The 23,047-nt window shown below is 44.5% G+C and overlaps 1 protein-coding gene across 1 annotated transcript; it reads left to right on the top strand.

Annotated features, from left to right (window-relative positions):
- The first annotated feature begins 3,327 nt into the window (after positions 1-3,327).
- On the top strand, positions 3,328-20,008 carry p3h4 (prolyl 3-hydroxylase family member 4 (inactive)). Its single transcript, XM_048560581.2, has 7 exons — positions 3,328-3,904; positions 8,502-8,651; positions 9,207-9,378; positions 13,927-14,055; positions 15,302-15,447; positions 16,875-16,958; positions 18,437-20,008. The coding sequence occupies exons 1-7, from the start codon at positions 3,431-3,433 to the stop codon at positions 18,584-18,586; spliced, it is 1,305 nt and encodes a 434-aa protein (XP_048416538.1). The 5' UTR covers positions 3,328-3,430; the 3' UTR covers positions 18,587-20,008.
- Positions 20,009-23,047: the final 3,039 nt, after the last annotated feature.

Genomic DNA, 23,047 nt, shown 5'->3' with positions numbered 1-23,047 from the left:
TTTGCGTTTTACTCGTTTTTGGAGAAAGGGGCAGAATAATTCACCCTGTTGCAACTTATTTCCCACTGTGGACTACCTGAGGAATGATTTCAGAAGCTGCCTGTCTGTTAGCCTGCACGCAGGTTTCCAATCCCTGTCCGAATTTCGATGTCATTGTGAAAAGGAAGATGTGACTCGAGTCTTTAGGAGGAAAAATGCAGCAACGCCTAGGCACAGCTGGACAGTGGCTTTGGTGGGATCTGCTGCCCCCTGGTGTCATTGCGTTCTCAGAGCAGCTACAAGTTCCCGAACAAAGTGGCGCCCGACTATAGCAGCATCGGGCCGAACGGGCTCTGTCAGATATTGGAAGCTTTCCCACCTCCGCCCCGTGATCTTCAGCGTGAAATACTGGCGCTAGGTTTTCATACGTTTCCTGTTCCTACCGAATTTCCTCTGCCGCTGGTCTATTTCAAAGGGTTCACCTCACCTCAGTCTATTTCTCTTCAGTGGGTCACTGCCCCGACCTACCTTCTCAAAATCGGTCATCCCCTTTTGGCCGGTCGTACCCCCATCCACCTCAATGTCAAAGAAATCGTTTCGTCCCTTGTACTTCTTGGAGTCAGCACCATCTGGATCCAAACCGGTCAGTGAGACTGAAAATCTAGACACCTTCCTTGTGGATACAGTTTATTAACTACACAGTCTCACAGCTCTCCGTGACCCGCTGTTGTGTTTACAACTCCTCAGCAGGTTCCAGGGGTGAATGGCTCGCTACTGCTTTCAGTTTGTTTCTTCTATACGTGCCCAAAGGATATTTTCTAATTAACCTGAGCAGGGGTGTTAACAAATATTAACAGGAAAACTCAGGGTAGATGAAGATAAACTATTCCCACTGGCTGGGGATTCTAGAACTCGGGGCATAGTCTGAGAATAAGGGCCAGATTGTTCAGGAGAAATGTCAGGAACCACAGCCACACACAAGGATGTTTGGAACCACAAATGATAGTTCATTATGGATTCGTTGTTACTTTTAAATCTGAGAAGGATAAATCTTTGTTAAGAAAATGTATTAAGGGATATGGACCAAAGGAAGATTTTTGGAGTTAGGCCACAGATCAGCGAAGACCTCATTGAATGGTGGAACTGGCTGGAGGGGCTGAATGGCCTACAACTGCTCTTATAACACACCTCTGGTGCAGGGGAGAATTAAACTTGGGCCTCTTGGCTCAAAGGTAGGGACAGCAGAAACTCCAGCCCTTATATATTTTTTAAACTACTAACTGCCACCAATAATTCCTTACACATGCCTTTTTAAAACTGCTAACCAGTAAAACACCTGTGTAGCCAATTCATTATTTCCAAACAGAGCCCATTATAAGCAATGCAAACCATCAAAAGTGGAAAGCCCTCACATATGTTCTCAGACATTAATAGCAACCACCTGTTTCTTTCAAACATTAAAGGGAAACAAACAATTATATTTTCAAAAAGGTGAACTTAAATGATGCGATTAACTGAAAATTAGCATTCACAACTTCATGACATACCAAAAAAGATCTCCCCCCTCACTGCTTTTGAGATGCCGTAACATCATAATGGGAGCCAGTTAGCTCAGTTTGCTGGATAGCTGGTCAGTGACACCAAGAGGGTGGGTTCAGTGCTCTCACTGGCTATGAAGGACTCTCCTTCTCAATGTGTGCCCTTGTCTGGGGCGTGGTGACCCTCAGGTTAAACCATCACCAGTTGTCTCTCTCTCTGTATTGAGAGAGCAGCCCTGTGCCCCGGTGGGATTAGAGCGACTTTAATAACTACCAGAATGTGTTCAGCACTATTCATGAGTCCTCAGATACTGAAACAAATCAAACACAATCTGGACAATATCCCAGGCTTGGACTGGCAAGTGGCATGTAAGATTCACATCACACAAACGGCAGGCAGTGTCCATCTTCGACAAGAGACAATCCAACCACCACCCCTTGAAATTCAATGGTGTAGCCATCACTGAATCCCCCATTATCAAAATCCTTTGGTTTATCATTGACCAGAAACTCAAGTGGATTTGTCACATGAACACAATGGCTACAAGAGCAGGTCAGAGGCTACGAATACTGCAGCAGAAAATTCACCACTTGACTCCTGAAAGCCTTTCCACCATTTGAGGCACAGGCCAGGAGTGTGATGGAATACTCCCGGGACGGACGCAGCCCCAGCAACGCTCAAGCAGCTTGATATCAGCAGCACTACATCCACAAACATCTATTCCTTCCACTAGTGATATTTAGCCACAGCAGTGTGTGCTGTCTACAAAATTCACAGAAGATCCTCAGACAGCACCTTCCAAATCCAGGGCCACTTCCATCTAGAATGACAAGGATAGCAGCTACTTGGGAACACTATCCCCTGCAAGTTCCCCTGCTAAGCCACTCACCACCCTGACTTGGAAATATATCTCCGTTCCTTCACTGTCACTGGGTCAAAATCCTGGAATATCCTCCCTAATAGCATTGTGGGTCAACCCACAGCAGGATGACTGCAGTTGTTCAAGAAAGCAGTTCACCTCCACCTTCTCAAGGGCAACTAGGGATGGGCAAGAAATGCTGACCCTTCTAGTGTTACCCACAACAACAAAAACAAAGTTGCTGGAAAAGCTCAGCAGGTCTGGCAGCATCTGTGAAGGAGAAAACAGAGTTAACATTTCGGGTCCAGTGACCCTTCCTCGTATCTCAGGAAAAAAAGAGTTAACAAGAGTTCTGAGGAAGGGTCACTGGACCCAAAATGTTAACTATTTTCTCCTTCACAGATGCTGCCAGACCTGCTGAGCTTTTCCAGCAACTTTTGTTCTGGTTCCTGATTTACAGCATCCGCTGTTCTTTCGGTTTTTATTTGGTGTTACCCACGGCCCACGAATGAATAAAAAAAATCAAATCAGAGATGGCTGGAAAAACTCAGCAAGTGTGGCAGCATCTGTGGAGAGAAAGCAGAGTTAATATTTCGAGCTCAGTGACCCTTCAGAAGGATTTTTTGTGCTTTCGTCTAAAATTCTCATTTGCAGCTGGTAAAACGCTCGTTCTGTGGAGAATGCAAAACTGGAGTCGGAGACTTTTTATCAGAGACCAGATGTTGAAGTGTGAGTGAGAGATAATGGGAACTGCAGATGCTGGAGAATTCCAAGATAATAAAATGTGAGGCTGGATGAACACAGCAGGCCAAGCAGCATCTCAGGAGCACAAAAGCTGACGTTTCGGGCCTAGACCCTTCATCAGAGAGGGGGATGGGGAGAGCGAACTGGAATAAATAGGGAGGGAGGGGGAGAAGTGTGAAGTGTGAGTAGCTGGTTGTAGTGACAGAGTGCACTAAGACCCTGTTCAGTTCTGGCTGCCTGCTCCTCCCCCGGGCTTGTGGATGTGAGCTCCGTGCAGACAGTGAGGGGGGGGGCGGCTGAAGTGTGTCCATGGAGCGTGTAGCAGTCTGCAATAGGAGCGGGCCCCTGTCCTTACTCCTGCTGCTGTCCTTGCTGCTAGAGGCCGGGGGCCAGTATGAGAAGTACAGCTTGCGGAGTTTCCCAGAGAGGGAACTGGTTCCCCTGGACTCTGCGTACCGCTACTCCCAGGAGCAGAGCGCCGCCGCCAACTGGGCGGAAAGTATTCGGTACCTGGAGCTGAGTCTCCGGCTCCACCGGCTGCTGAGAGACAGTCAGCTTCATTGCCAGCGTAACTGTAGCCTGGGCCCAGCCGCCGAGCCCACCCTGAGCCCCGGCACCTTCAGCGAGCTCCGAGCCTTCGCCCAGATCCTGAAGCGCGCTGTCTGCATCAAGAAATGCAAACAGTCCCTGGCTGTGTTCAGACTGCCGCCCCCGGACAAGGACACCCTGCAACAGTTTGAAAAGCGGGTTCCCTACAGATACTTGGAGAATGCTTATTTCCAGGTGCGAATAATCCTTCCAGTCGGTACTGGGTAACCCAGAGCACGCTCGGGATTCTGTTCCACACACACACACGCACACACATAGACACACACACACACACAGGCACACACACACACACACACACACAGGCACACACACACACACACAGGCACACGCACACACAGGCACACGCACACACAGGCACACACACACAGGCACACGCACACACAGACACAGGCACACACACACACACACACACACACACAGACACAGGCACACACACAGACACAGGCACACACGCACACAGACACAGGCACACACGCACACACACAGGCACACGCACACACAGGCACGCACACACAGGCACACACACAGACACACACAGTCACAGGCACACACACACATGCACACACACAGACAGACACTGTCTCTCTCTCTCTGAGACTTTCTCTCAGAGACGCACAGATACAGACGGCAACTGTCTGACAGCTTTCCGACTGGGCCGAGGGGTGGGGGCAGTTATTTGTCGAAAAAACATTTGTTTATTTTCAGTACAGATTCCAGCATCTGCAGTGGTTTGCTCCCACGGCGGTTACTTATTCACTGAATCTGAAAGTTGCGGTGGGAATCAGAAACTTCTCTTCCCCACCCCCAATTGTGGCTTTCTCTCTGTACCGTGCCAAATGTTTCAATCAGCGCGTTTATTATAACTTTTAAAAAAGTTCCACCGTGTCATTGTCACTGTTTCTGAGAAACTCCTTCAATCACCCGGGGCGGGGGTGGTGTGCAATCTGATTCCATGACTTTCCACTGCAGTCCATGTGGAGCACCGCCAGCCCGCTTCACTGCGTAATTCCAGCGGTGAGAGCCCCTCTCCTCTCCCGTTCACTTCCCACTGATTGCTGGAAGGGATGCTGTGCCGGTGTGAGGTGTGTAACATTCTGTGATGTTAAGCTTCCAGTTGGCCCTCCCACATGCTGTTCTCTGATCGAAGGAGCTCCGGGGGCAGGCTCGAAGCTGCCACGTCTCCCGGTGAAGGGTGGGGACGGTTCCTGTGACTGACACCATGCTCCGGAGCCGGGAGACCGAGTTCTGACCGGAGGCAGCGGACAAATGTCTCCAGTCCAGTATTCTTCAGAAAACATTAACCCTGACTCTCAGACCCGCTGGAAGTTCTCCGGAATTCTTATTTGCAGCCCCGGGGGGTAACACGCTGTGGCTGTACACAGATAATAAAGTGTGAAGCTGGATGAACACAGCAGGCCCAGCAGCATCTCAGGAGAACAAAAGCTGACGTTTCGGGCCTCGACCCTTCATCAGAGAGTGGCTGTACACAGACTCGGTTTGCTGAGTATTGTTGGAGAATGTGGATTTAAGCCCCACTTCACAGCTTCCAGCAATCCCGACGGAATCTCAGTTGTCAGAATAAAACTTGAAGCTTCGGATGGCTGTAAACCTTCCTATGGGTACTTTTGGGTGAAGAATATAGCACAGTACAGCACGCGAATAGGCCCTTCAGCCCATCATATCTGTGCCGACCATTATGCCATTCTAAATTAATCCCATCTGCATGGCCCATATTTTCTATTTTCTGCATGTTCATGTGTTTGTTTAAATCCCTCTTAAATTTTGCTATTGCCCTGGCAGCACGTTCTAGGCACCTGCCACCCTCCGTAAAAAAAACCTTGCCTTGCACATCTCCTTCAAACTTTCCCCATCTCACCTTAAACCCATGTGTCCCCAGTATTGGACATTCCCACACTGGGAAAGAGACACCCTATCCATGCCCCTCACAATTTTATTTACTTCTATCAGGTCACCCTTCAACCGTTGATGCTCTAGCAAGAACAGTGCAAATTTGTCCAACCTCTCCTTGTAGCTAATATACCCCAGACCAGGCAACATCCAGGTAAACCTCTTCTGCACCCTTTTCAAAGTGCCCATGTCCATTCTGCTGACCGGAACTGTGCACACAGCTGCAATGTGACTTGCCAACTTCATATGCATGCCCTGACCGATAATGGCATGCAAGTTGTGAGCTGCCTTCACCACAGGAATGTGGAAGTTCCCTCATTACCTTGGTTGTTATTGTAAACATTGGTGTTTGTGGGAATTGTACAAATTAATTACTGCATTTCCTACATGACAAAAGTGACTGCGCTACAAAACACTTCTCATCAATTGAGGGAAAAGGAAACATTTGGAAGTTGAATGATCCATCAGTGGGACAAAACTGTTGTCAAAGCCGTGATCAGAAATCCAAGCTCGTTAAGAAAATTATTGTAGAAGTACAGACTGTTACGGGAGGTTTTGGCCTGCTCTCTGTCTGCCAGTGTCTACACAGAGATTGAATTAACATTTTGAATTGACCCATTCTTCAGAGAGGGGATTACCTTCTCGTTCAGGTGTTTGCTGTTACTGGGGTTTGATTCTGAGGGTGGCACTGTACTGCAAGCATCTCACACCAAGGCCACTCAGTGAATTACGTCACTCTTCATTCTGTTTGCTTGTTACAATCTTGCAATTTAATCTTTCAATAAAGCCTTGTGTTCTCGAACTTGATGCTCCCCTTTACCAAGCTCTCTCAGCACAGGTACAACACTGGCATCTACCCAACAATGTGGAAAATTGCCCACCTATGTACATAAAAAGCAGGATAACTCCAGCCTGGCCAATTACTGCACCATTAGTCTACTCTCAATCATTGGTAAAGTGATGGAAGGTGTCAGGAACAGAGCTGCAAAGCATCACCTACTCAGTGATGCCCAGTTTGGGTTCTGCCAGGGCCACTCAGCTCCTGCCCTCATTGCAGCCTTGGTTCAAACATGGACAAAAGAGCTGAATTCCAGAGGGTGAGGTGAGAGTGACAGCCCCTGGCACCAAGGCTGCATTTTACTGAATGTGGCACCAAGGAGCCCTAGTAAAACTGGAATCAGTAGGTATTGGGGATAAGCTCTCTTGTGGTTGGATTCCTACCTGGCACATAGGAAGATGGTCGTGGTTGTTGGAGGTCAGCCATCTCGGCTCCAGGACATCTCTGCAGAAGTTCCTCAGGGCAGTGTCCTGGGGTCAACCATCTTCAGCCACTTCTTCATTGACCTTGCCCCCATCATCAAGTCAGAAGAGGGGATGTTCGCCGATGACTGCATAATGTTCAGCACCATTGTAGCTTCTCAGATACTGAAACAGCCCATGTTTACCTGTAGCAAGATATGAACAATATCCAGGTTTGCGCTGACAAGTGGCAGTAACATTAACGTTACACAAATGCCAGGCTATGACCATCATGAATAAGAGACAATCTGACCACTGCCCCTGACATTCATTGATGTTACCATCACTGAATTCCCCACTGTCAACATCCTGGGGGTTACCATTGACCAGAAACTCAAATCGTCTCATAAATATTGTGAGAGCAGGCCAGAAAATAGGAATGCTGCAGCGAGTAACTCACCTCCTGACTCCTCCAAGCCCTTCCACCATCTACATGGCATGAGTCAGGAGTGTAATGGAATATTCCCAACTTGTCTGGATAAGCACAGCTCCAACAACACTCAAGAAGCAGCCCACAACTTGGCAGTACACCCACTCCCTCCACCACTAACACTCAGTCGTACTTTTACAATAATTTTCTTAACGAGCTTGGATTTCTCGTCACAGATTTGACAGCAGTTTCTTTCCACTGATGGATCATCCAACTTCCAAATGTTTCTTTTTCCCTCAATTGATGAGAAGCATTTTACAGTGCAGTCACTTTTGTAATGTAGGAAATGCTGTAACTAATTTGTAGATGCACTGCAGAAATTCACCAAAGATCCTCACAGACAGCATCTTCCAAATCCACAACCACTTCCATCTAGACGGACAAAGGCAGCAGGTACATGGGAACACCATCCCATTCAAGTTCCCCTCCAAGCCACTCACCATCCTGACTTGGAAATACATCCTTGTTCCTTCACTGTCACTGGATCAAAATCCTGGAATTCCCTTCCTGATTGTACAATTCCCACAAACACCAATGTTTACAATAACAACCAAGGTAATGTGGGAACTCCCACATTCCTGTGGTAAAGGCAGCTCGCCACCACCTTCTGAAGGGCAACTAGGGACGGGCAAAAAATGCTGGCCCAGGCAGGGACACCCACATCCCACAAATGAATAAAAAATTCAAAACCCCATCAGCCTCCAAGAACTACCTCTCTTACACTGTGTTTTAAAAGAAGTCACCGTGGTAACATAAATACTTACAGGTTAATTATTTAACCTCTTCTCACACACAGGAAACCCACATGTCTCTAGTTTAGAATCCAAGATAAGTTATATTAGAATCATTTGTTGATGAGGTTTTCAGCAGTGGAGAAGCAGAGGTGGGTGAAGCTAGATGATGTTACAGAGGTGGAAACAGGCCATTTTTTGGTGATCACACGAGCAAAGGTCAGAAGCACACAGCAGGTTTGTCAAGCAGGGATTCAGCAGCATTTCTCTCAATGGAATGTCCACAATCTCAGGTGCTGCTCAGCCTGGCTCGATGAGCTCCTGTCTGCTCCTGTGCCCAGACCCTCAGATGACTCCTCCTATACCTGGATTCTGGAATTTCTCTCTCTCTTTTTGACCACAGATTAATAACCTGGAGAAATCTATTGCTGCTGCTTACACATTCCTCCAAAAGAATCCCAAAGACGCTGCAATGCAGAAGAAAATGGCTTATTATAAAACCATCCCGGACATTGAGACTTACCTTGTTGATGTGGAAGCACGGGAACATGAGGTAAATTATGGCAAAGTTCAAAGTAGCAGCTTAAGTACTACCCTGGTTGAATGGTTGTAAATGGAATACCCAGCCAGAGAAACATTTACAGCAAAGTAAATGTTGATTTGCCCTGTCATGTCCGAAGGAATTATCCTGCCTTGACCCACCTCCCAGCTCTTAATCCAAAGCCCTGAGATAATGGCACTGTAAGCACATATCTAAATGATTTTAATTGTGGTGAGGGTTTCTGCCTCTTTAGGATTTGAAAAAGCAGCATTTCCTGTTGAGGTTAACCCTCCTCCTGAAGTGTTTGCATCTTGACCTAATCCTGGCCAACCTTCTGGGCTGTGATAGCTCAGGATTCAACTCCCAGAACACTGCATTCCAGTATTACCCCTGGAATATTATGACCCAAAGCTCCCACAATTCCCGATCCTATCCTGGGGCTGCCATGTGCGAGTTTAGGTGCTGGTTACATTCCCATTATCACAGGGAGAGGATGGGGAGAAGAGCAGGAGGCCAGGTGACAGGAATGTGAGTTCTGACGTATATGTCGTTCTTTAACTCCGACAGACATTGTTTCTGAAGGCTGTGAGGGCTTATAACATTGGGAATTTCCGCAGCAGTATAACCGACATGGAGCATGCACTCCCCGAGTATTACAAAGCGTATGAGGAATGCATCAGTGGCTGTGAAGAATCATGTGATGTTACCGCATTCAAGGACTTTTACCCAGCAGTGGCAGGTGAGTGGCACCTGGAGGTAGGGTCAGTGCTTTGCCTATCGCTGTCTAATGTGGCTCTGTACAGGAAGGATCGGGCTAACTGATCTTGAACTAAAGGACTTGCTTCCTATTAGACACTTTTGATAATCAAATCAAAGGCTGATGGTGAACTGGAACTGAAGTTTATTGATTACTTGGTCCTACAGTCCCCCCAGTGTTACAGGTGCTCAGACAATTAATAGCCACTACCTGTTTCTTCATAAACAAAAATATAAATGACTGGAATAACTCAAGTCTGAAGGCATCTGCAAAGTGACAACTAAGTTAACATTTTAGGTCCAGTGAACCTTCTTCACAACCTGTTAACACTGCTTTTGAGTTAATGAGAAGTTAACCCAGCTTTCTCTACACAGATGCTGCCAGAACTGCAGAGTTCTTCCAATAACGTCAGATTTTGTTTCTCATTTTCAGCATCCGTAGTTCTTTGTTTTTTCCAAACCCATATCTTCATCTCGCATAAAGACGTTAACAAATGTATTGTGATTAACCAGATATTACTAACTTTGAGTGCAAGCATTTCACTCACTGTCCTGGGTTCTGACTGTCCAGATTTGTCCTATTTATATTTTGGGCTATCTTTGGCGAAGATGTGGGGACACTCATTTTCCACTTGGTATCTCCTTTCTCATTCTAGTGAGTTAAGGAGGGTACAGATTCTTGCCACGTCCATGATGTTTTCATCATACGGCCTCTCATTTCCAACTGTCTACCCAGTCATTCTCTTCGCTATCTCCAACATTTTTACAGCTAAACCTTCTCAAAGAAAATCAATTTTCTTTTTCAAACCCTATGATTTTCCTCCTGGTTTTGCTCCAGCAGTGTGCAACAGATTAATGAGAGTGATCCTGCAGAGTTAGCAGCTTCTGGTGTTGGAGGCAAATTTCCATTAAAATTCAATTTCACATTTTCTATCTACTCTGTCCATGCCTCTTATTTTATCCATCTCATTCATGTCTCCTCTTAATCTCCTGTGCTGTCAGGAAAACAACCCCAGTCTGTCCAATCTCTCTTCAGAACTGAAACTCTCCATCCCAGGCAACATCCTGGTAAATTTCCTCTGCACCCTCTCCAGTGCAATCTCATCCCTCATATAATGTGGATTTCAGAACTAGACACAATACACTAATTGTGGTCTAACCAACATTTTATACAGTTCCAGCATCATCTCCCTGCTCTTAAACTCAGCTAATAAAGACGTGTCCCATATACCTTCATAGCCGTTTCACCCAGCTGTCCTGTTACCCTAAGGGACCGATGTACATGCACTCCAAACCTCTCTGACTGTTGGCGCTTCCCAGGGTCCTATTGCTCATCCTGTATTCCTTTACCTTTTTTGTCCTGCCCAAGTACATCACCCACATTAATCTGAACTGAATTCCATTTGCCACTAATCAGTCTGATCTGTCTGTATCCTCCTGTAATCTAATGCTATCCTCCTCACTATTTACCACCTCACTAATTTTCATATCATCTGTGAACTTGCTGATCAACCCTACATATAAAACTATATCATTTATATAAAGCACCTGCAACAATGGCCCCAACACTGATGCCTGCAGAATTCCACTGGACACAGGCCTCCAGTCACAAAAGCACCCCTCCAACTATCACACTCTGCTTCCTGCCACTCAATCAGTTCTAGACCCAATTTGACAAATTTCCTTGGATCCTATGGGCTCTTACCTTTGCTATCAGTCTCCCATGTGGGACCTTGTTGAAAGCCTTGCTGAATTCCAAGTAGATGAAGCCAAATGCGTTGCTGTCATCCACACCCCTGGTCACCTCATTTAAATTTCACTCAAGTTGGTCAGACGTAACCTCTCCATAAAAAGAATCAACGCTGACTGTTCCTGATTAATCTCTGCCTCTCAAAATGCAGATTAAGTCTGTCTCTCAGAATTGCTCCAATAGTTTCCCCACCACCGAGGTTAGAGTGACTGGCCTATAGATTCCTGGTTTATCACTTGCTACCTTCTTGAATAACAGTACTACACTGACTGTTGTCCAGTCCTCTGTCACCTCTGTCATGGCCAGAGAGGAATTGAAAATTACTACCAGCATTCCTACTGTTTCCTGCCTTGCCTCACTGTGGGACACATTTCATCCAGACCTAGAGATTTATTTGTTTGTAAGATTGCCAGACCATTCAGAATCTCCTCTCCATTGAAGGTGGTTTCTTTAATTATCTCACAGTCCGTCTCCCCACATCATCCCTCTCACTAATGAACACCATCAGAGAGTATTAATTTAGAACACTACCTACATCCTTTGAATCTACATATAAATTATTGCTGTGGTCTTAATGGGTCCTACTCTTCCCCTCATTATCCTTTTACCCTTAATGTACTTGTAGAAGAGCTTTGGATTTTTCTTTACCCGCCATTATACTTCCATGTTTTTCTTTGTGCGCTCCTAATTTCCTTTTTAAGTTTTCCCTGGCACATTTTATACACCTCCAGGGTTTCTGCTGCTTTTCTCTTTAGCCAGTCCTGTCTAACCCTCAATATCCAGTGTTTGTCAGATTTGTTGCTCCTATCTGTTATCGTTATTGGAATATATTGATCCTGTACTCTCCCTCTTTCCTTCTTGAATTTAACTGTCCTAATACTGTTTTACCTAAAAATGTCTGTTTACAGTCCACACTATGGAAGTCATACCTGATCTTATTGAAATAGACCCTTCCTGCAGTTTAAAACATTGATTTTAGGTGTCCCTTGTCCTTTTTCATAACAATCTTGAAACCAACAGAGCCATGATCACTGGCTGCAAAATGCTCCCCCTCTGAAAATTCATCTAGACTTCCTGGGTTAAAGTAAATACAATCAACCTGGCTAAACTCTCTATTGCCTTATCTGGCCTGCAATGTCACCTGCTGTGACTTCTAATTTTGCCCATGCAACACCCCTTACTGAGGCTTCTCTCTGAATACTTGCTCCAAAACACACACACCCCCACCCCCCACCAGCCAAATTAGTTTAATGATGTGTAGGTGCCGGTGTTGGACTGGGGTCGACAAGGTCAGAAATCAGGTGACACCAGTTACAGTACAACAGGTTTACTTGAAAACACAAGCTTTCGGAGCACAGCTCCTTCATCAGCTGAAGGAGCATTTGACAAAGGGGCAGCTCCCTGACAGCTTGTGATTTCAAACAAACCTGTTGGACTGTAACCTGGTGTCATGTGACGTCTGAAATTGATTAGATTAGATTCCCTACAGTGTGGAAACAGGCCCTTCGGCCCAACAAGTCCACACTGCCCCTTGCAGCATCCCACCCAGAACCATCCCACCCAGAACCATCCCCCTTTAACCCACTCACCCCTGAACACTATGGGCAATTTAGCATGGCCAATCCACCTAGTCTGCACATCTTTGGACTGTGGGAAGAAACCGGAGCACCTGGAGGAAACCCACGCAGACACGGGGAGAATGTGCAAACTCCACACAGACAGTCGCCCGAGGTGGGTTTAAACGCTCCCCAACTGCACGAGCAAACATTCCCGCAAGGACGCTACTCCCGTTTAAAAACTCATCTGTAAATAAACCGGATTCTTCCCAGCACCAAAACTCTCAAAATGAACCTGGGACAATGTCTCTCATCTCCTTAGCATGAAATAATTCACACAGAAAAATCAGACTCCAAACAGTCCTCCACTTGAAAGCCCAAACTGTCCAATAAACAATAGAATACGAATCACCTTCACTGTTTTCTTCTCTTTGGGATTAGTTCTTTTTAAATGAAGTTCTGTACTGGGACCATAACAAGATGAAGGAGCAGTGCTTCGAAAGTCTGTGATTCCAAATAAACCTGGGAGCTGGAAGGCTTCAGATGGGGAGAGTGGGGCAAAGGCTAGCGAGGGAGAGCAAGGCCATGGAAGGTGGCAGGGCTGGGAATTATGAAGATCAAGTTGGGAAATGTGGGAATCCAGAATGGGAAGTACTGCTCAGGCTGTGCTTGGACTGAAATGTGATTATTTTTGCTTATTAACAGATCCCATTAATGTCCTTGATATTAATTACATTAGAATATAGCAACATTAATGTACATAGGGGTGTGTAATAGCAGATTAACCTACAAAATAAAGCTATCACGCAGAGTAACAAAGTAGAATTTGTTATGGATACAATCATTTAATCTCACCCAATTATTCCCTTTTGCTTTAAAGCATCTTAAACAAACGTCAGAGATAGTAGGAACTGCAGATGCTGGAGAATCTGAGATAACAAGGTGTAGAGCGGGATGAGCAGGGCAGGCCAAGCAGCATCAGAGGAGCAGGAAAGTTGATGTTTCGGAATAAGGGTCTAGGCCCTGCCTTCGTGCTCCTCTGATGCAGCTTGGCCTGCTGTGTTCATCCAGCTCTACATCTTGTTAGCTTAAACAAAAGTCAGTTTGTTTTAAAAAGGAATATTTCTGCATGATTGACATATCTGTTCCTTGTGTTTAAACTCTGCCTCATGAGATACTGAGGGATTGCCTGCACTCTGTGATTCTGATGATTATCTGCTCACAGATCATTACGTAGAAACACTGAAATGCAAAGTGAAATGTGACCAGAATTTAACTCCCAATGTTGGTGGATTCTTTGTGGAGAAGTTTGTTGCGACTATGTATCATTACCTACAGTTTGCATATTACAAACGTGAGTATATCTGCTCATTTATTTTGCAAAAGTATACTTTATTCATAAAATTTGTAAAAGTACATAATAAAATATTTTAACTTGAAAATTAAAGGGTGCAATAAAATTCACCTTGTCTGCTTACAGCATCTACCACTCTTCAGTCCCTTGTGCAATTTAATATTCTTCATATTTACTCTGTACACGTCAGGTATGTAGAACCGAGAGCAAATTGTTTCAAATTGAAAATCTCAGTGCAATGGGGATCGTAAGATATAGGAGCAGAGTAGGCCATTCAGCCCATCAAGTCTGTTCTGCCATCCAATGAGATCATGGCTGATCTGGTAATCATCAACTCCTGCCTTATATAGATTCAAAAAGACTTCCCTATTTATATATACCGCTCAGTTTGAAATAAAGGCCAACATTTCATTTACCTACCCTCTAGCTGCGAAACCTGTATCGTGTCTTTTGCGATAAATGTGTGAGGACCCTCAAATCCCTGTGTGCTTCAACTTTCTGCAGTCTTTCTCTCTTTAAATAAAATTCATCTTCTTCATTCTTCCTGCCAAAGTACAGAACCTCACATTTTTCTACGCTATATTCCAGCTGCCAAGTTTTTACCCAATTGCTTAAACCTGTTTATGTCCCTCTGCAGACCTCTGACATCCAAATTACTAATATTTCTCGTAAATGTACCCAACAATAATTCTTGTTGCACTCAAATAGTCACATGTTGCCATCCTGAAAATGTCCCCATTTTTCCTAAGTCGATCTTCTATCAGTAAACAAAACAAGATAATCTGCACAATTTCGCCTTCCCTGAAAACTAATAAACCCTGACAGGGTCAGATGAATGCCTTGAGGCCAGGAGCAGGCTTGGTTGGGAATGGGGATGATGTTTGCGTCACAAGACTTCTCAACTACCCCTGGGAGATAGTAAGAACTGCTGATGCTGGAGTCAGAGATAACACAGTGTAGAGCTGGAGGAACACAGCAGGCCAGGCAGCATCAGAGGAGAAGGAAAGCTGATGTTTCAGGTTGGTACCCTTCTTCAGAACTACCCCTTATCTCCTGCCTGCCTCGAGTAAGTAATGGCTGGAGATGATTGCTCAAGATTGGTCAAGATTTCTCTTCCTACCTCCAAACCATTTCAGGCCCATGACTGACTACTTCTGTCACTATTTTTATATTTATTTCAGATTTCCAGCATCCTCAGTGTTTTGGTTTTGTTTTAATGGGGAATAATTCTTGTCTGTTTACACAGTGAATGATATTAAGAATGCAGTACCTTGTGTAGCTACCTACATGCTCTTTGACCCACAAGATGAAATCATGAAGCAGAATCTGGTGTATTATCGGTTTTATCGGGAGCAGTGGGGTTTACAGGAGGAGGATTTTCAACCTCGCAGTGTGAGTACTACTCTGTATTCTCAGTATTCCTCCCTTTGACCCTATCCTTTATTTCAAATATTCTCACAGAGCTTCAGTAGCCAGGACCTTCGCTGGACTGCTCACTAACTCCACAACCCACCCCCCAACCCCGGTTTTACAGAGGTATGGAGGCGGCAGCCTGACACTGGGGTGTTAAGGACAGGGAGAGCAAATGCAGCATACTACTCATTCATATCCTGGTTTTATTGTTTTATAAATGCAATGATTCTCCAGTTTGTCAAAATGTTTGAATTAATTTGAAAATTCCTGGGAATTAACTTTGACTATCATTGTAACAGCGAAATAAATGGACGTTAGCAAGTGACTGCATTGTGCAAATCAGGAAATTTGATCTCAATGATAATTGATCAAGAGTCTTCTTTCTCTTCATGTCATACTAAAAACACATACCAACAGATTTAAGAACAGCTTCTTCCCCGTTGCTATCAGACTTATGAAAATACCTCTGTAAATTAGAGCTGATCTTTCTCTGCACCTTCTCTGTAGCTGTAACACTGTATTCTGCAATCTGTTCCATTACCTTACTGTGCTCATGCCAGGGATGATTTGTCTGGATAACATACAAAACAATACTTTCCACTGTATTCTGTACATACGACAATATGAGATAAATTAAAACAAATTATACTGTTACAGCAAAGGCCAAATTACCATTTCACACACAAGTTAGTTGCTGGTGATGGGGAAAGATTGTAGGAACTGCACATGCTGGAGAATCTGAGATAACAAGGCATAGAGCTGGATGAACACAGCAGGCCAAGCAGCATCTTAGGAGCAGGAAAGATGACGTTTTGGGTCTGGACCCTTCTTCTGAAGAAGGGTCTAAGCCTGAAACATCAGCTTTCCTGCTCCTCTGATGCTGCTTGGCCTGCTGTGTTCATCCAGCTCTACGCCTTGTTATCTCTTATTTGCTGGTGATTCCATGTTTATGTTGTGTTTCGTGTACAAGAATACCCAATCTCTCTGAATACCAATTTTGAATACCAATCTGTAAATGCTTAATCACATTGTTAAGTTTGTTAATAACTTTATTTGAAGTTACTCAATAGAGGTAGATCTAGGGCTGGATGGAGGTGTAAGACTGAGTAGCTTATAAACTTCCTTTTCATTTAGAAAGGTATATTGATATCTGTCTTAGCATCTGGCTCGAATCCATATTGACACCATCATATTTTTAGAAAATCATTCCTAAAGCTGCTTAATATTGAACACCATCTAAGCCCAAACCAGCAACTTACAAAAATTTAACACAACTCCATTGAATATATACTCTCTGCTTCAGTTTATGAAACCTAGTGGAGAATCAATGATCTTCTTTCACAAGTTGCTGATGTCTGAAGTCATATTCATTGTGTAACTACTCTGGCATTTCCTTCTGTTTGCAGGATGCTCATCTCTATTATAACCAGACTCAGCAGCAGATTCAGTTACTGGAATTTGCAGATACTTTCTTGCAGTCAGATGACGAGGTGAGTTTTGTCGATTAGTGAGGGAAACATACCTAACCAGGAAATATTTAAACCATTTCGCTGACTTTTGTTGCAATGTTGGAACAGACAGAGGCCAATCAGCTGTTTTTGTTGATTTCTCTATTCACTTAGATCATGATTTATTGTGTCTTGCTTCCACCTGGCTCCCAGCCACACTCCCTGCTCCCACCTTACCCCTTCACCCCAGCCTTCTCCTTCTCTCCCACCTTTGCCCCTGCCATCTTATCTCCGCATCCCTAGATATCATTTCTCCACAAAAATTTATAAATCTCTGTCTCCCAGAACAGACAGCCTTTGAGGGGGGAAGTGTATAATTTCCACTACGTTTTTTCTAAAATGCTCCCAGATTTCAAGAGGATGTCTTGATTCTAAATTTAAGATTTATGATCTTTTGTTTTTGATTCGTTCATTTGAGAAAATAATTTCTCTGTCTCCCTTATCAACTCTTTTTAAGATTTCAAAGCGTGACACCATCCAGGGCAGAGCAGCCCCCACTCGATTGGCACCACATCCACAAACATCCCACTCCCCCCACCACCGACACTCAGTGGCAGCAGCGTGTACCATCTACAAGATGCACTGCAGCAATTCACCAAAGATCCTCAGGCAGCACCTTCCAAACTCATGACCACTTTCATCTAGAAGGACAAGGGCAGCAGGTACATGGGAACACCATCTGCTGCAAGTTCCCCTCCAAGCCACTCACCATCCTGACTTGGAGATAGATTGCTGTTCCTTCACTGTCATTGGGACCCTTTCATAATTGCTCCACTATTTCTTCTTGTTTGCAGCTCACCACTAATTTCATTAATGCCCATGAATAAATAAAACAACATCTCAACCAGATTTCCTAAACTTCAGAAAATACAATTCAAACATTGAAGTTTGTTTAAATTTGTCAAACATTTAATACCTTTTGGGTAGCGAGGGAGGGATGTTGGGGATGAGGAAGGGGTGTTGGGGGTGAGGGAGGGGTGGTCTCTTGGATGAAACAATAAACAAGCCCATAACTGAACCCTGTGGTAAATGTACAAGTTCCATGGCTGTATTTTGAAGAAGGGCAGGATATTTCTGCGCTGTGTCTTGGTTAATGTTTATCCCTCAACAGAAGGAGTTATCTGCTCATTAACACAATGCTGTTTGTGGGAGATCGCAATGCACAAATTAGCCGCTGAATTTCCTTCATTACCAGAGTGACAATGCTTGTAAAAGTATTTTGTTGACCATGAAACACTTTAGGACTGGACTTGTGTGAGCTTGATAGAAATTTAATCTTTCTAATCTCACACACGCATTGCCTGGAACTGCATACGTTATTTTCTGTAATTGGCCTTGTTTTGCCCCTCACTTAGAGGTAAATGTAAAAAGGAGTGAGATCTTTCTGTTGATTTTCTGTTTGCCAGTGGAGAGGTAGAAAGGCAGCATCTTGAACACTCACTTTCCAATGTTGTTAACAGATGGAAGTGTCGGATGAAGCATTTTCCCAGAGTGAGGCAGATATAACTGATGAAGAGTTTGAGGGAGAAGGTGACTTTGAGGAAGATATCCTTGCTGATTGGTGGCAGCAGCCAAAACAGAAAGGAGATTTGGACGATGTATCTGATTAGATGTGGACTGGACAACGTGCCCAATACCTCAGACATTAGTGTGTGCATGTGTGATGATGGAAATCAGTATGACGGCGAAAGAATACAAGTTGAGAGAGAAATTTGTGTTTTAATGTCTCTGCAATCTTTACACTGGGTGGAAAGGATAAGATGTGAGAGAGAGAGTGTGCAAACATCAGAGGTGCTTGGAAGATGGAAGAAAATGTTTTGAAATGTCACTGGTTTTCTTAAAATCTCAATATTAATCAACCTCAGTGCCCACCTATTTATGTTTGTAGAGAAGTTGAGTAATAAAATACGAACAAATTCCTGGAAATATTCAGCAGGCCTGGCAGCATGCGCTAAGAGAGAAACAGAGTTAATGTTTTAAGTTCCTTCAATTATGAAGAGTTATATTGGACTCAGATATCTGTTTCTCTCAGAAACTGCCTGATCTGCTGAGTACTTGCTGTTTTTATTTTAAATTTCCAGCAGCTGCAGTATTTTGCTTTTATACGAGGAATAAAAGAACCCCTTTCCCTAGTATTCTTTCTGCAGCAGCTTTGTACCTAGCCCATTGCTGTAATCTGCTCTGTCCAAGCCTGTTACCTACAGAATCTTGCAGCACAAAATGAGGCCATTCAACCCTATTGTGTCTGTGTGTGCTGTTCAGAAGAGCTACCCATTCATCTCACATCTTGTAGCACTATATATTTTTCCCATTCAGATGTTTTTCCAATTCCATTTAGCATTCATGCCTGTTAGTCCCAGGCAGGTCACTTCCATATCAGTGACCTTTCACAAGATAACAAACCTCGGGAGTTTATCATCGTTAGTGCTGGTGAGGACATTTACTCACCCAGACCTGAGTATTAATGAGTTGCCTTTGGGATACGTTTTCCTGCAATAAACACTGAACTTTGAGCTCGTTTGTTACAAATAATTTTTTCTTTGACTGTCACTGTTTCCCGCTGTTGGGTCTGTCCTGGTATAGCTGGGAACCTGGGCTGAATGAGCTGATGCAAAGATGTTGATGGCCCTGTAACTCTGTCATTGATCTCTGCATGGTTTGCTTGTAGGTTAGTGAGTGAAATCTGCACCTGTCCCTGGGAACAGGTGAGAATGGGTTACCTTTATCTCCCCTGTGCCAGTGTCTTTCTTTTTTTAATAAATTAAAATCTTGAAAGAAAACACGCCGACAATATTTCCTGTTAATGCCCTGGTGATCTTCCTGCTGAGGTGTTGTTTCTTGCACTGACGTGGAAGTGTATAGTCAGCATGTGGAAACTGGGCAGCTCCTCGGGTGGAACAAACTGAGTTGTGATGTGGGCTGTGAGCAACATAGGATCTTTCAATTCTCTCACCTGTTCAGTCGGTGTGTTGGTGTTGGATGGCTGCAGAGTATATAATAATTTAATAAAAGTCAGATTTTGTATTTTAAAACCAGAGTTCGTGTCAACTTCTTTGAGTCATAATTGGGAGACTCCTGAGAGCCGCTGATTCTCTGAATGTGGGAGCAGGACATACAGATTTCTACATGCACAGCATTCACGCTCGTGCTCTCTCACATACTCTGTCTCTCAGGCACATTTGGAGCGAATTGAGTCTCACTGGGGGATGAATCCTACAGACCGGTCCACACACTTTGTACATTATCCAGTGGGAGGTCTTGCCCCATCTGCTCTCAGATACTGATTGAATCTCAGGACAGAAGGAGGTCACTTGTCCCATTCTGCCTGCACTGTTCATTTTAATGAGCTCTCCAATTAATCTCATTTCAGCTGGAACCCTGCAAAGTGTAGCTATTTACGCAATTCTCATTTGTAAGTTATTAGTAAATCTGTTTTCATTGCCTGTTTAGAGATGTGTCAGATCATAACTCCCAGTTAAGTAAAGTCCCTTCATTCTCGTCTGCTTCTTTTCATTAATTACTTACTACCCACACCTAAACTCTCACTCTCTCAGGACAATGGGTGCGAAGTGAGAATCTTAAAAGTGATGCCACCATTTCCTGTTTCATGTCTCTCCTCAGTCCAGTGACAGTTCAGAGTCTAGGACAACAGAGTCTGCTAACTGCACAGACTGGGAGTCAGGCATAAAGTTTTACAGTGTGGAAGCAGACCCCTTCGTCCAACTTGTCCACGCTGACCAGATATCCTCAATTAATCCAGTCCCATTTGCCAGCATCTGACCCATATCCCTCTAAATCCTTCCTATTCATACGCCCCTCCAGATGCCTTTTAAATGCTGTAATTGTACCAGCCTCCACCACTTCCTCTGGCAGCTCATACCATACACACACCACCCTCTGTGTGAAAACATTACCCCTTAGGCCCCTTTTAAACCTTTCCCTCTCCCTCAGCCTCTGATGCTCCAGGGAAAATAACCCCAACCTATTCAGCTTCTCCCTGTAGCTCAAACTCTCCAACCCTGGCAACATCCTCGTAAATCTCTTCTGAACCCTTTCAAGTTTCACAAGATCCTTCCTATAGCAGGGAGACCAGAACTGCATGCAGTGTTCCAAAAGTGGCCTAACCAATGTCCTGTACACCACAATGTGGCCTCCCAACTCCTATACTCAGTGCAGTGACCAATAAAGGCAAGCATACCAAATGCCTCAGAGATAACGGGAACTGCAGATGCTGGAGAATCTGAGATAACAAAGTGTGAAGCTGTATGAACACAGCAGGCCAAGCAGCATCTTAGGAGCACAAAAGCTGATGCTTTGGGCCTAGACCCTTCATCAGAGGCCCGAAACGTCAGCTTTTGTGCTCCTGAGATGCTGCTTGGCCTGCTGTGTTCATCCAGCTCCACACTTTTTTATCTCACATTCCAAATTCCTTTTTCATTCTCCTATCCACCTGCAGCTCCATCTTCAAGGAGCTATGAACCTGCACTCCAAGGTCTTTTCATGCAGCAATACTCCCCAGGACCTTACCACTAAGTGTATAAGTCCTGCCCTGGTTTGCCTTTCCAAAATGCAGCACCTCATTTATCTGAATTGAACTCCATCTGCCACTCCTCGGCCCATTGGTTCATCTGATCAAGATCCCATTGTATTCTGAGGTAGCCTCCTTCACTGCACACTATACCTCCAATTTTGGTGTCATTTGCAAACTTAGCAACCAAACCATCAATGTTCACATCCAAATCAAGGTCACAGGCCTCCAGTCTGAAAAGCAACTGTCCACCACCACCCTCTGTCTTCTCCCTTTGAGCCCGTTCTGTATCCAAATTACTAGTTCTCCCTGTATTCCATGTGATCTAATCTTGTTAACCAGTCTGCCATGAGGACCCTTGTCAAATGCCTTTACTGAAGTCCATATGGATCACGTCCACTGCTCTGTCCTCATCAATCCTCTTTGTTACTTCAAAAATGTCACCAAATTAGTGAGTCATGATTTTCCACACACTAAGCTATGTTGACTATCCCAAATCAGTCCCTGTCTTTCCAAATACATGTAAATCCTGTCCCTCAGGATAGCCACAGAAACTTGCACATCACTGATGTCAGGCTCACTGGTCAATAGTTCCCTGGCTTTTCCTTAACCACCTTTCTTAAATAGTGTCACCACGTTAGCCAACCTCCAGCCTTCCGGCACCCCACCTGTGGCTATTGATGATACAAATACCTCAGTAAGGGGCCCACTTCCCTAGCTTCCCTCAGAGGTTTTAGGGTACTCCCGATCAGATCCCAGGGATTTATCCACCTTTATGCATTTTAATCCATCCAGCACCTCCCTCTCTGTAATAGGGACATTTTTCAAAATGTCATTATTTATTTCCCCGTGATCTCTAGCTTCCGTATCCTTCTCCACAGTAAACGCTGATGCAACCTACTTGTTTAGCATCTCCCCCATCTCCTGCAGTTTCACATACAGGCAACATTGCTGAACTTAATGGTACCTTGTTTGCTGCCTAGTTACCGTTTTGTCTTTAATGTATTTATAAAATCTCTTTGGATTCTACTTTGATCTTGTCAAAGGCTTTACTAAAGTCAATATCCACTGCCCTACCCTCATCCATCCTCTTGGCTACCTCTTCAAAAAACTCAAAAAGATTTGTCAGACTTGACTTCCTGTGCACAATCCATGCTGACTATCCCTGATCCAGACCTTTACTAACCAAATGTCGGTTGATCCTGTCCCCCAGTGTCCTCTCCAATAACTTGCCTCCCACTGATGTCAGGCTTACTGGCCTGTATTTCCCCGGCTTGTCTTAACCAATGGAACAACATTAACCACCCTCCACTCTTCCGGAACTTCACCAGTGGCTAAGGATGAAGCAAAAATCCCTGCGAGGGCCTCTGCAATTCCTTCCCGAGCCTCCCACAGCGTCTAAGGATGGACTCGATTATCCCCTTAACGCGCTTTAAGGCTGCAAACACCTCCTCTGTATTTATACGTATGCACTCCAAAACATCCCCACCTGTCTCCCTTATTTCCTTAGCACCCATTATTCTCTCCTCAGTGAACACTGAGG

The sequence above is a fragment of the Stegostoma tigrinum genome, chromosome 31 (assembly GCF_030684315.1).
Source record: "Stegostoma tigrinum isolate sSteTig4 chromosome 31, sSteTig4.hap1, whole genome shotgun sequence".
Taxonomy (NCBI): domain Eukaryota; kingdom Metazoa; phylum Chordata; class Chondrichthyes; order Orectolobiformes; family Stegostomatidae; genus Stegostoma; species Stegostoma tigrinum.
This window is presented reverse-complemented; position numbering and strand designations above follow the sequence as displayed.

What these genes read in the sequence shown, in the direction of transcription:
- p3h4 (XM_048560581.2), top strand. Translation starts at nt 3,431, where the DNA reads ATGGAGCGTGTAGCAGTCTGCAATAGGAGCGGGCCCCTGTCCTTACTC. An exon ending in TGGAGAATGCTTATTTCCAG is followed by an intron (nt 3,905 to 8,501) that starts GTGCGAATAATC and finishes TTTTGACCACAG; the next exon opens with ATTAATAACCTGGAGAAATC. An exon ending in TCTTGCAGTCAGATGACGAG is followed by an intron (nt 16,959 to 18,436) that starts GTGAGTTTTGTC and finishes TGTTGTTAACAG; the next exon opens with ATGGAAGTGTCGGATGAAGC.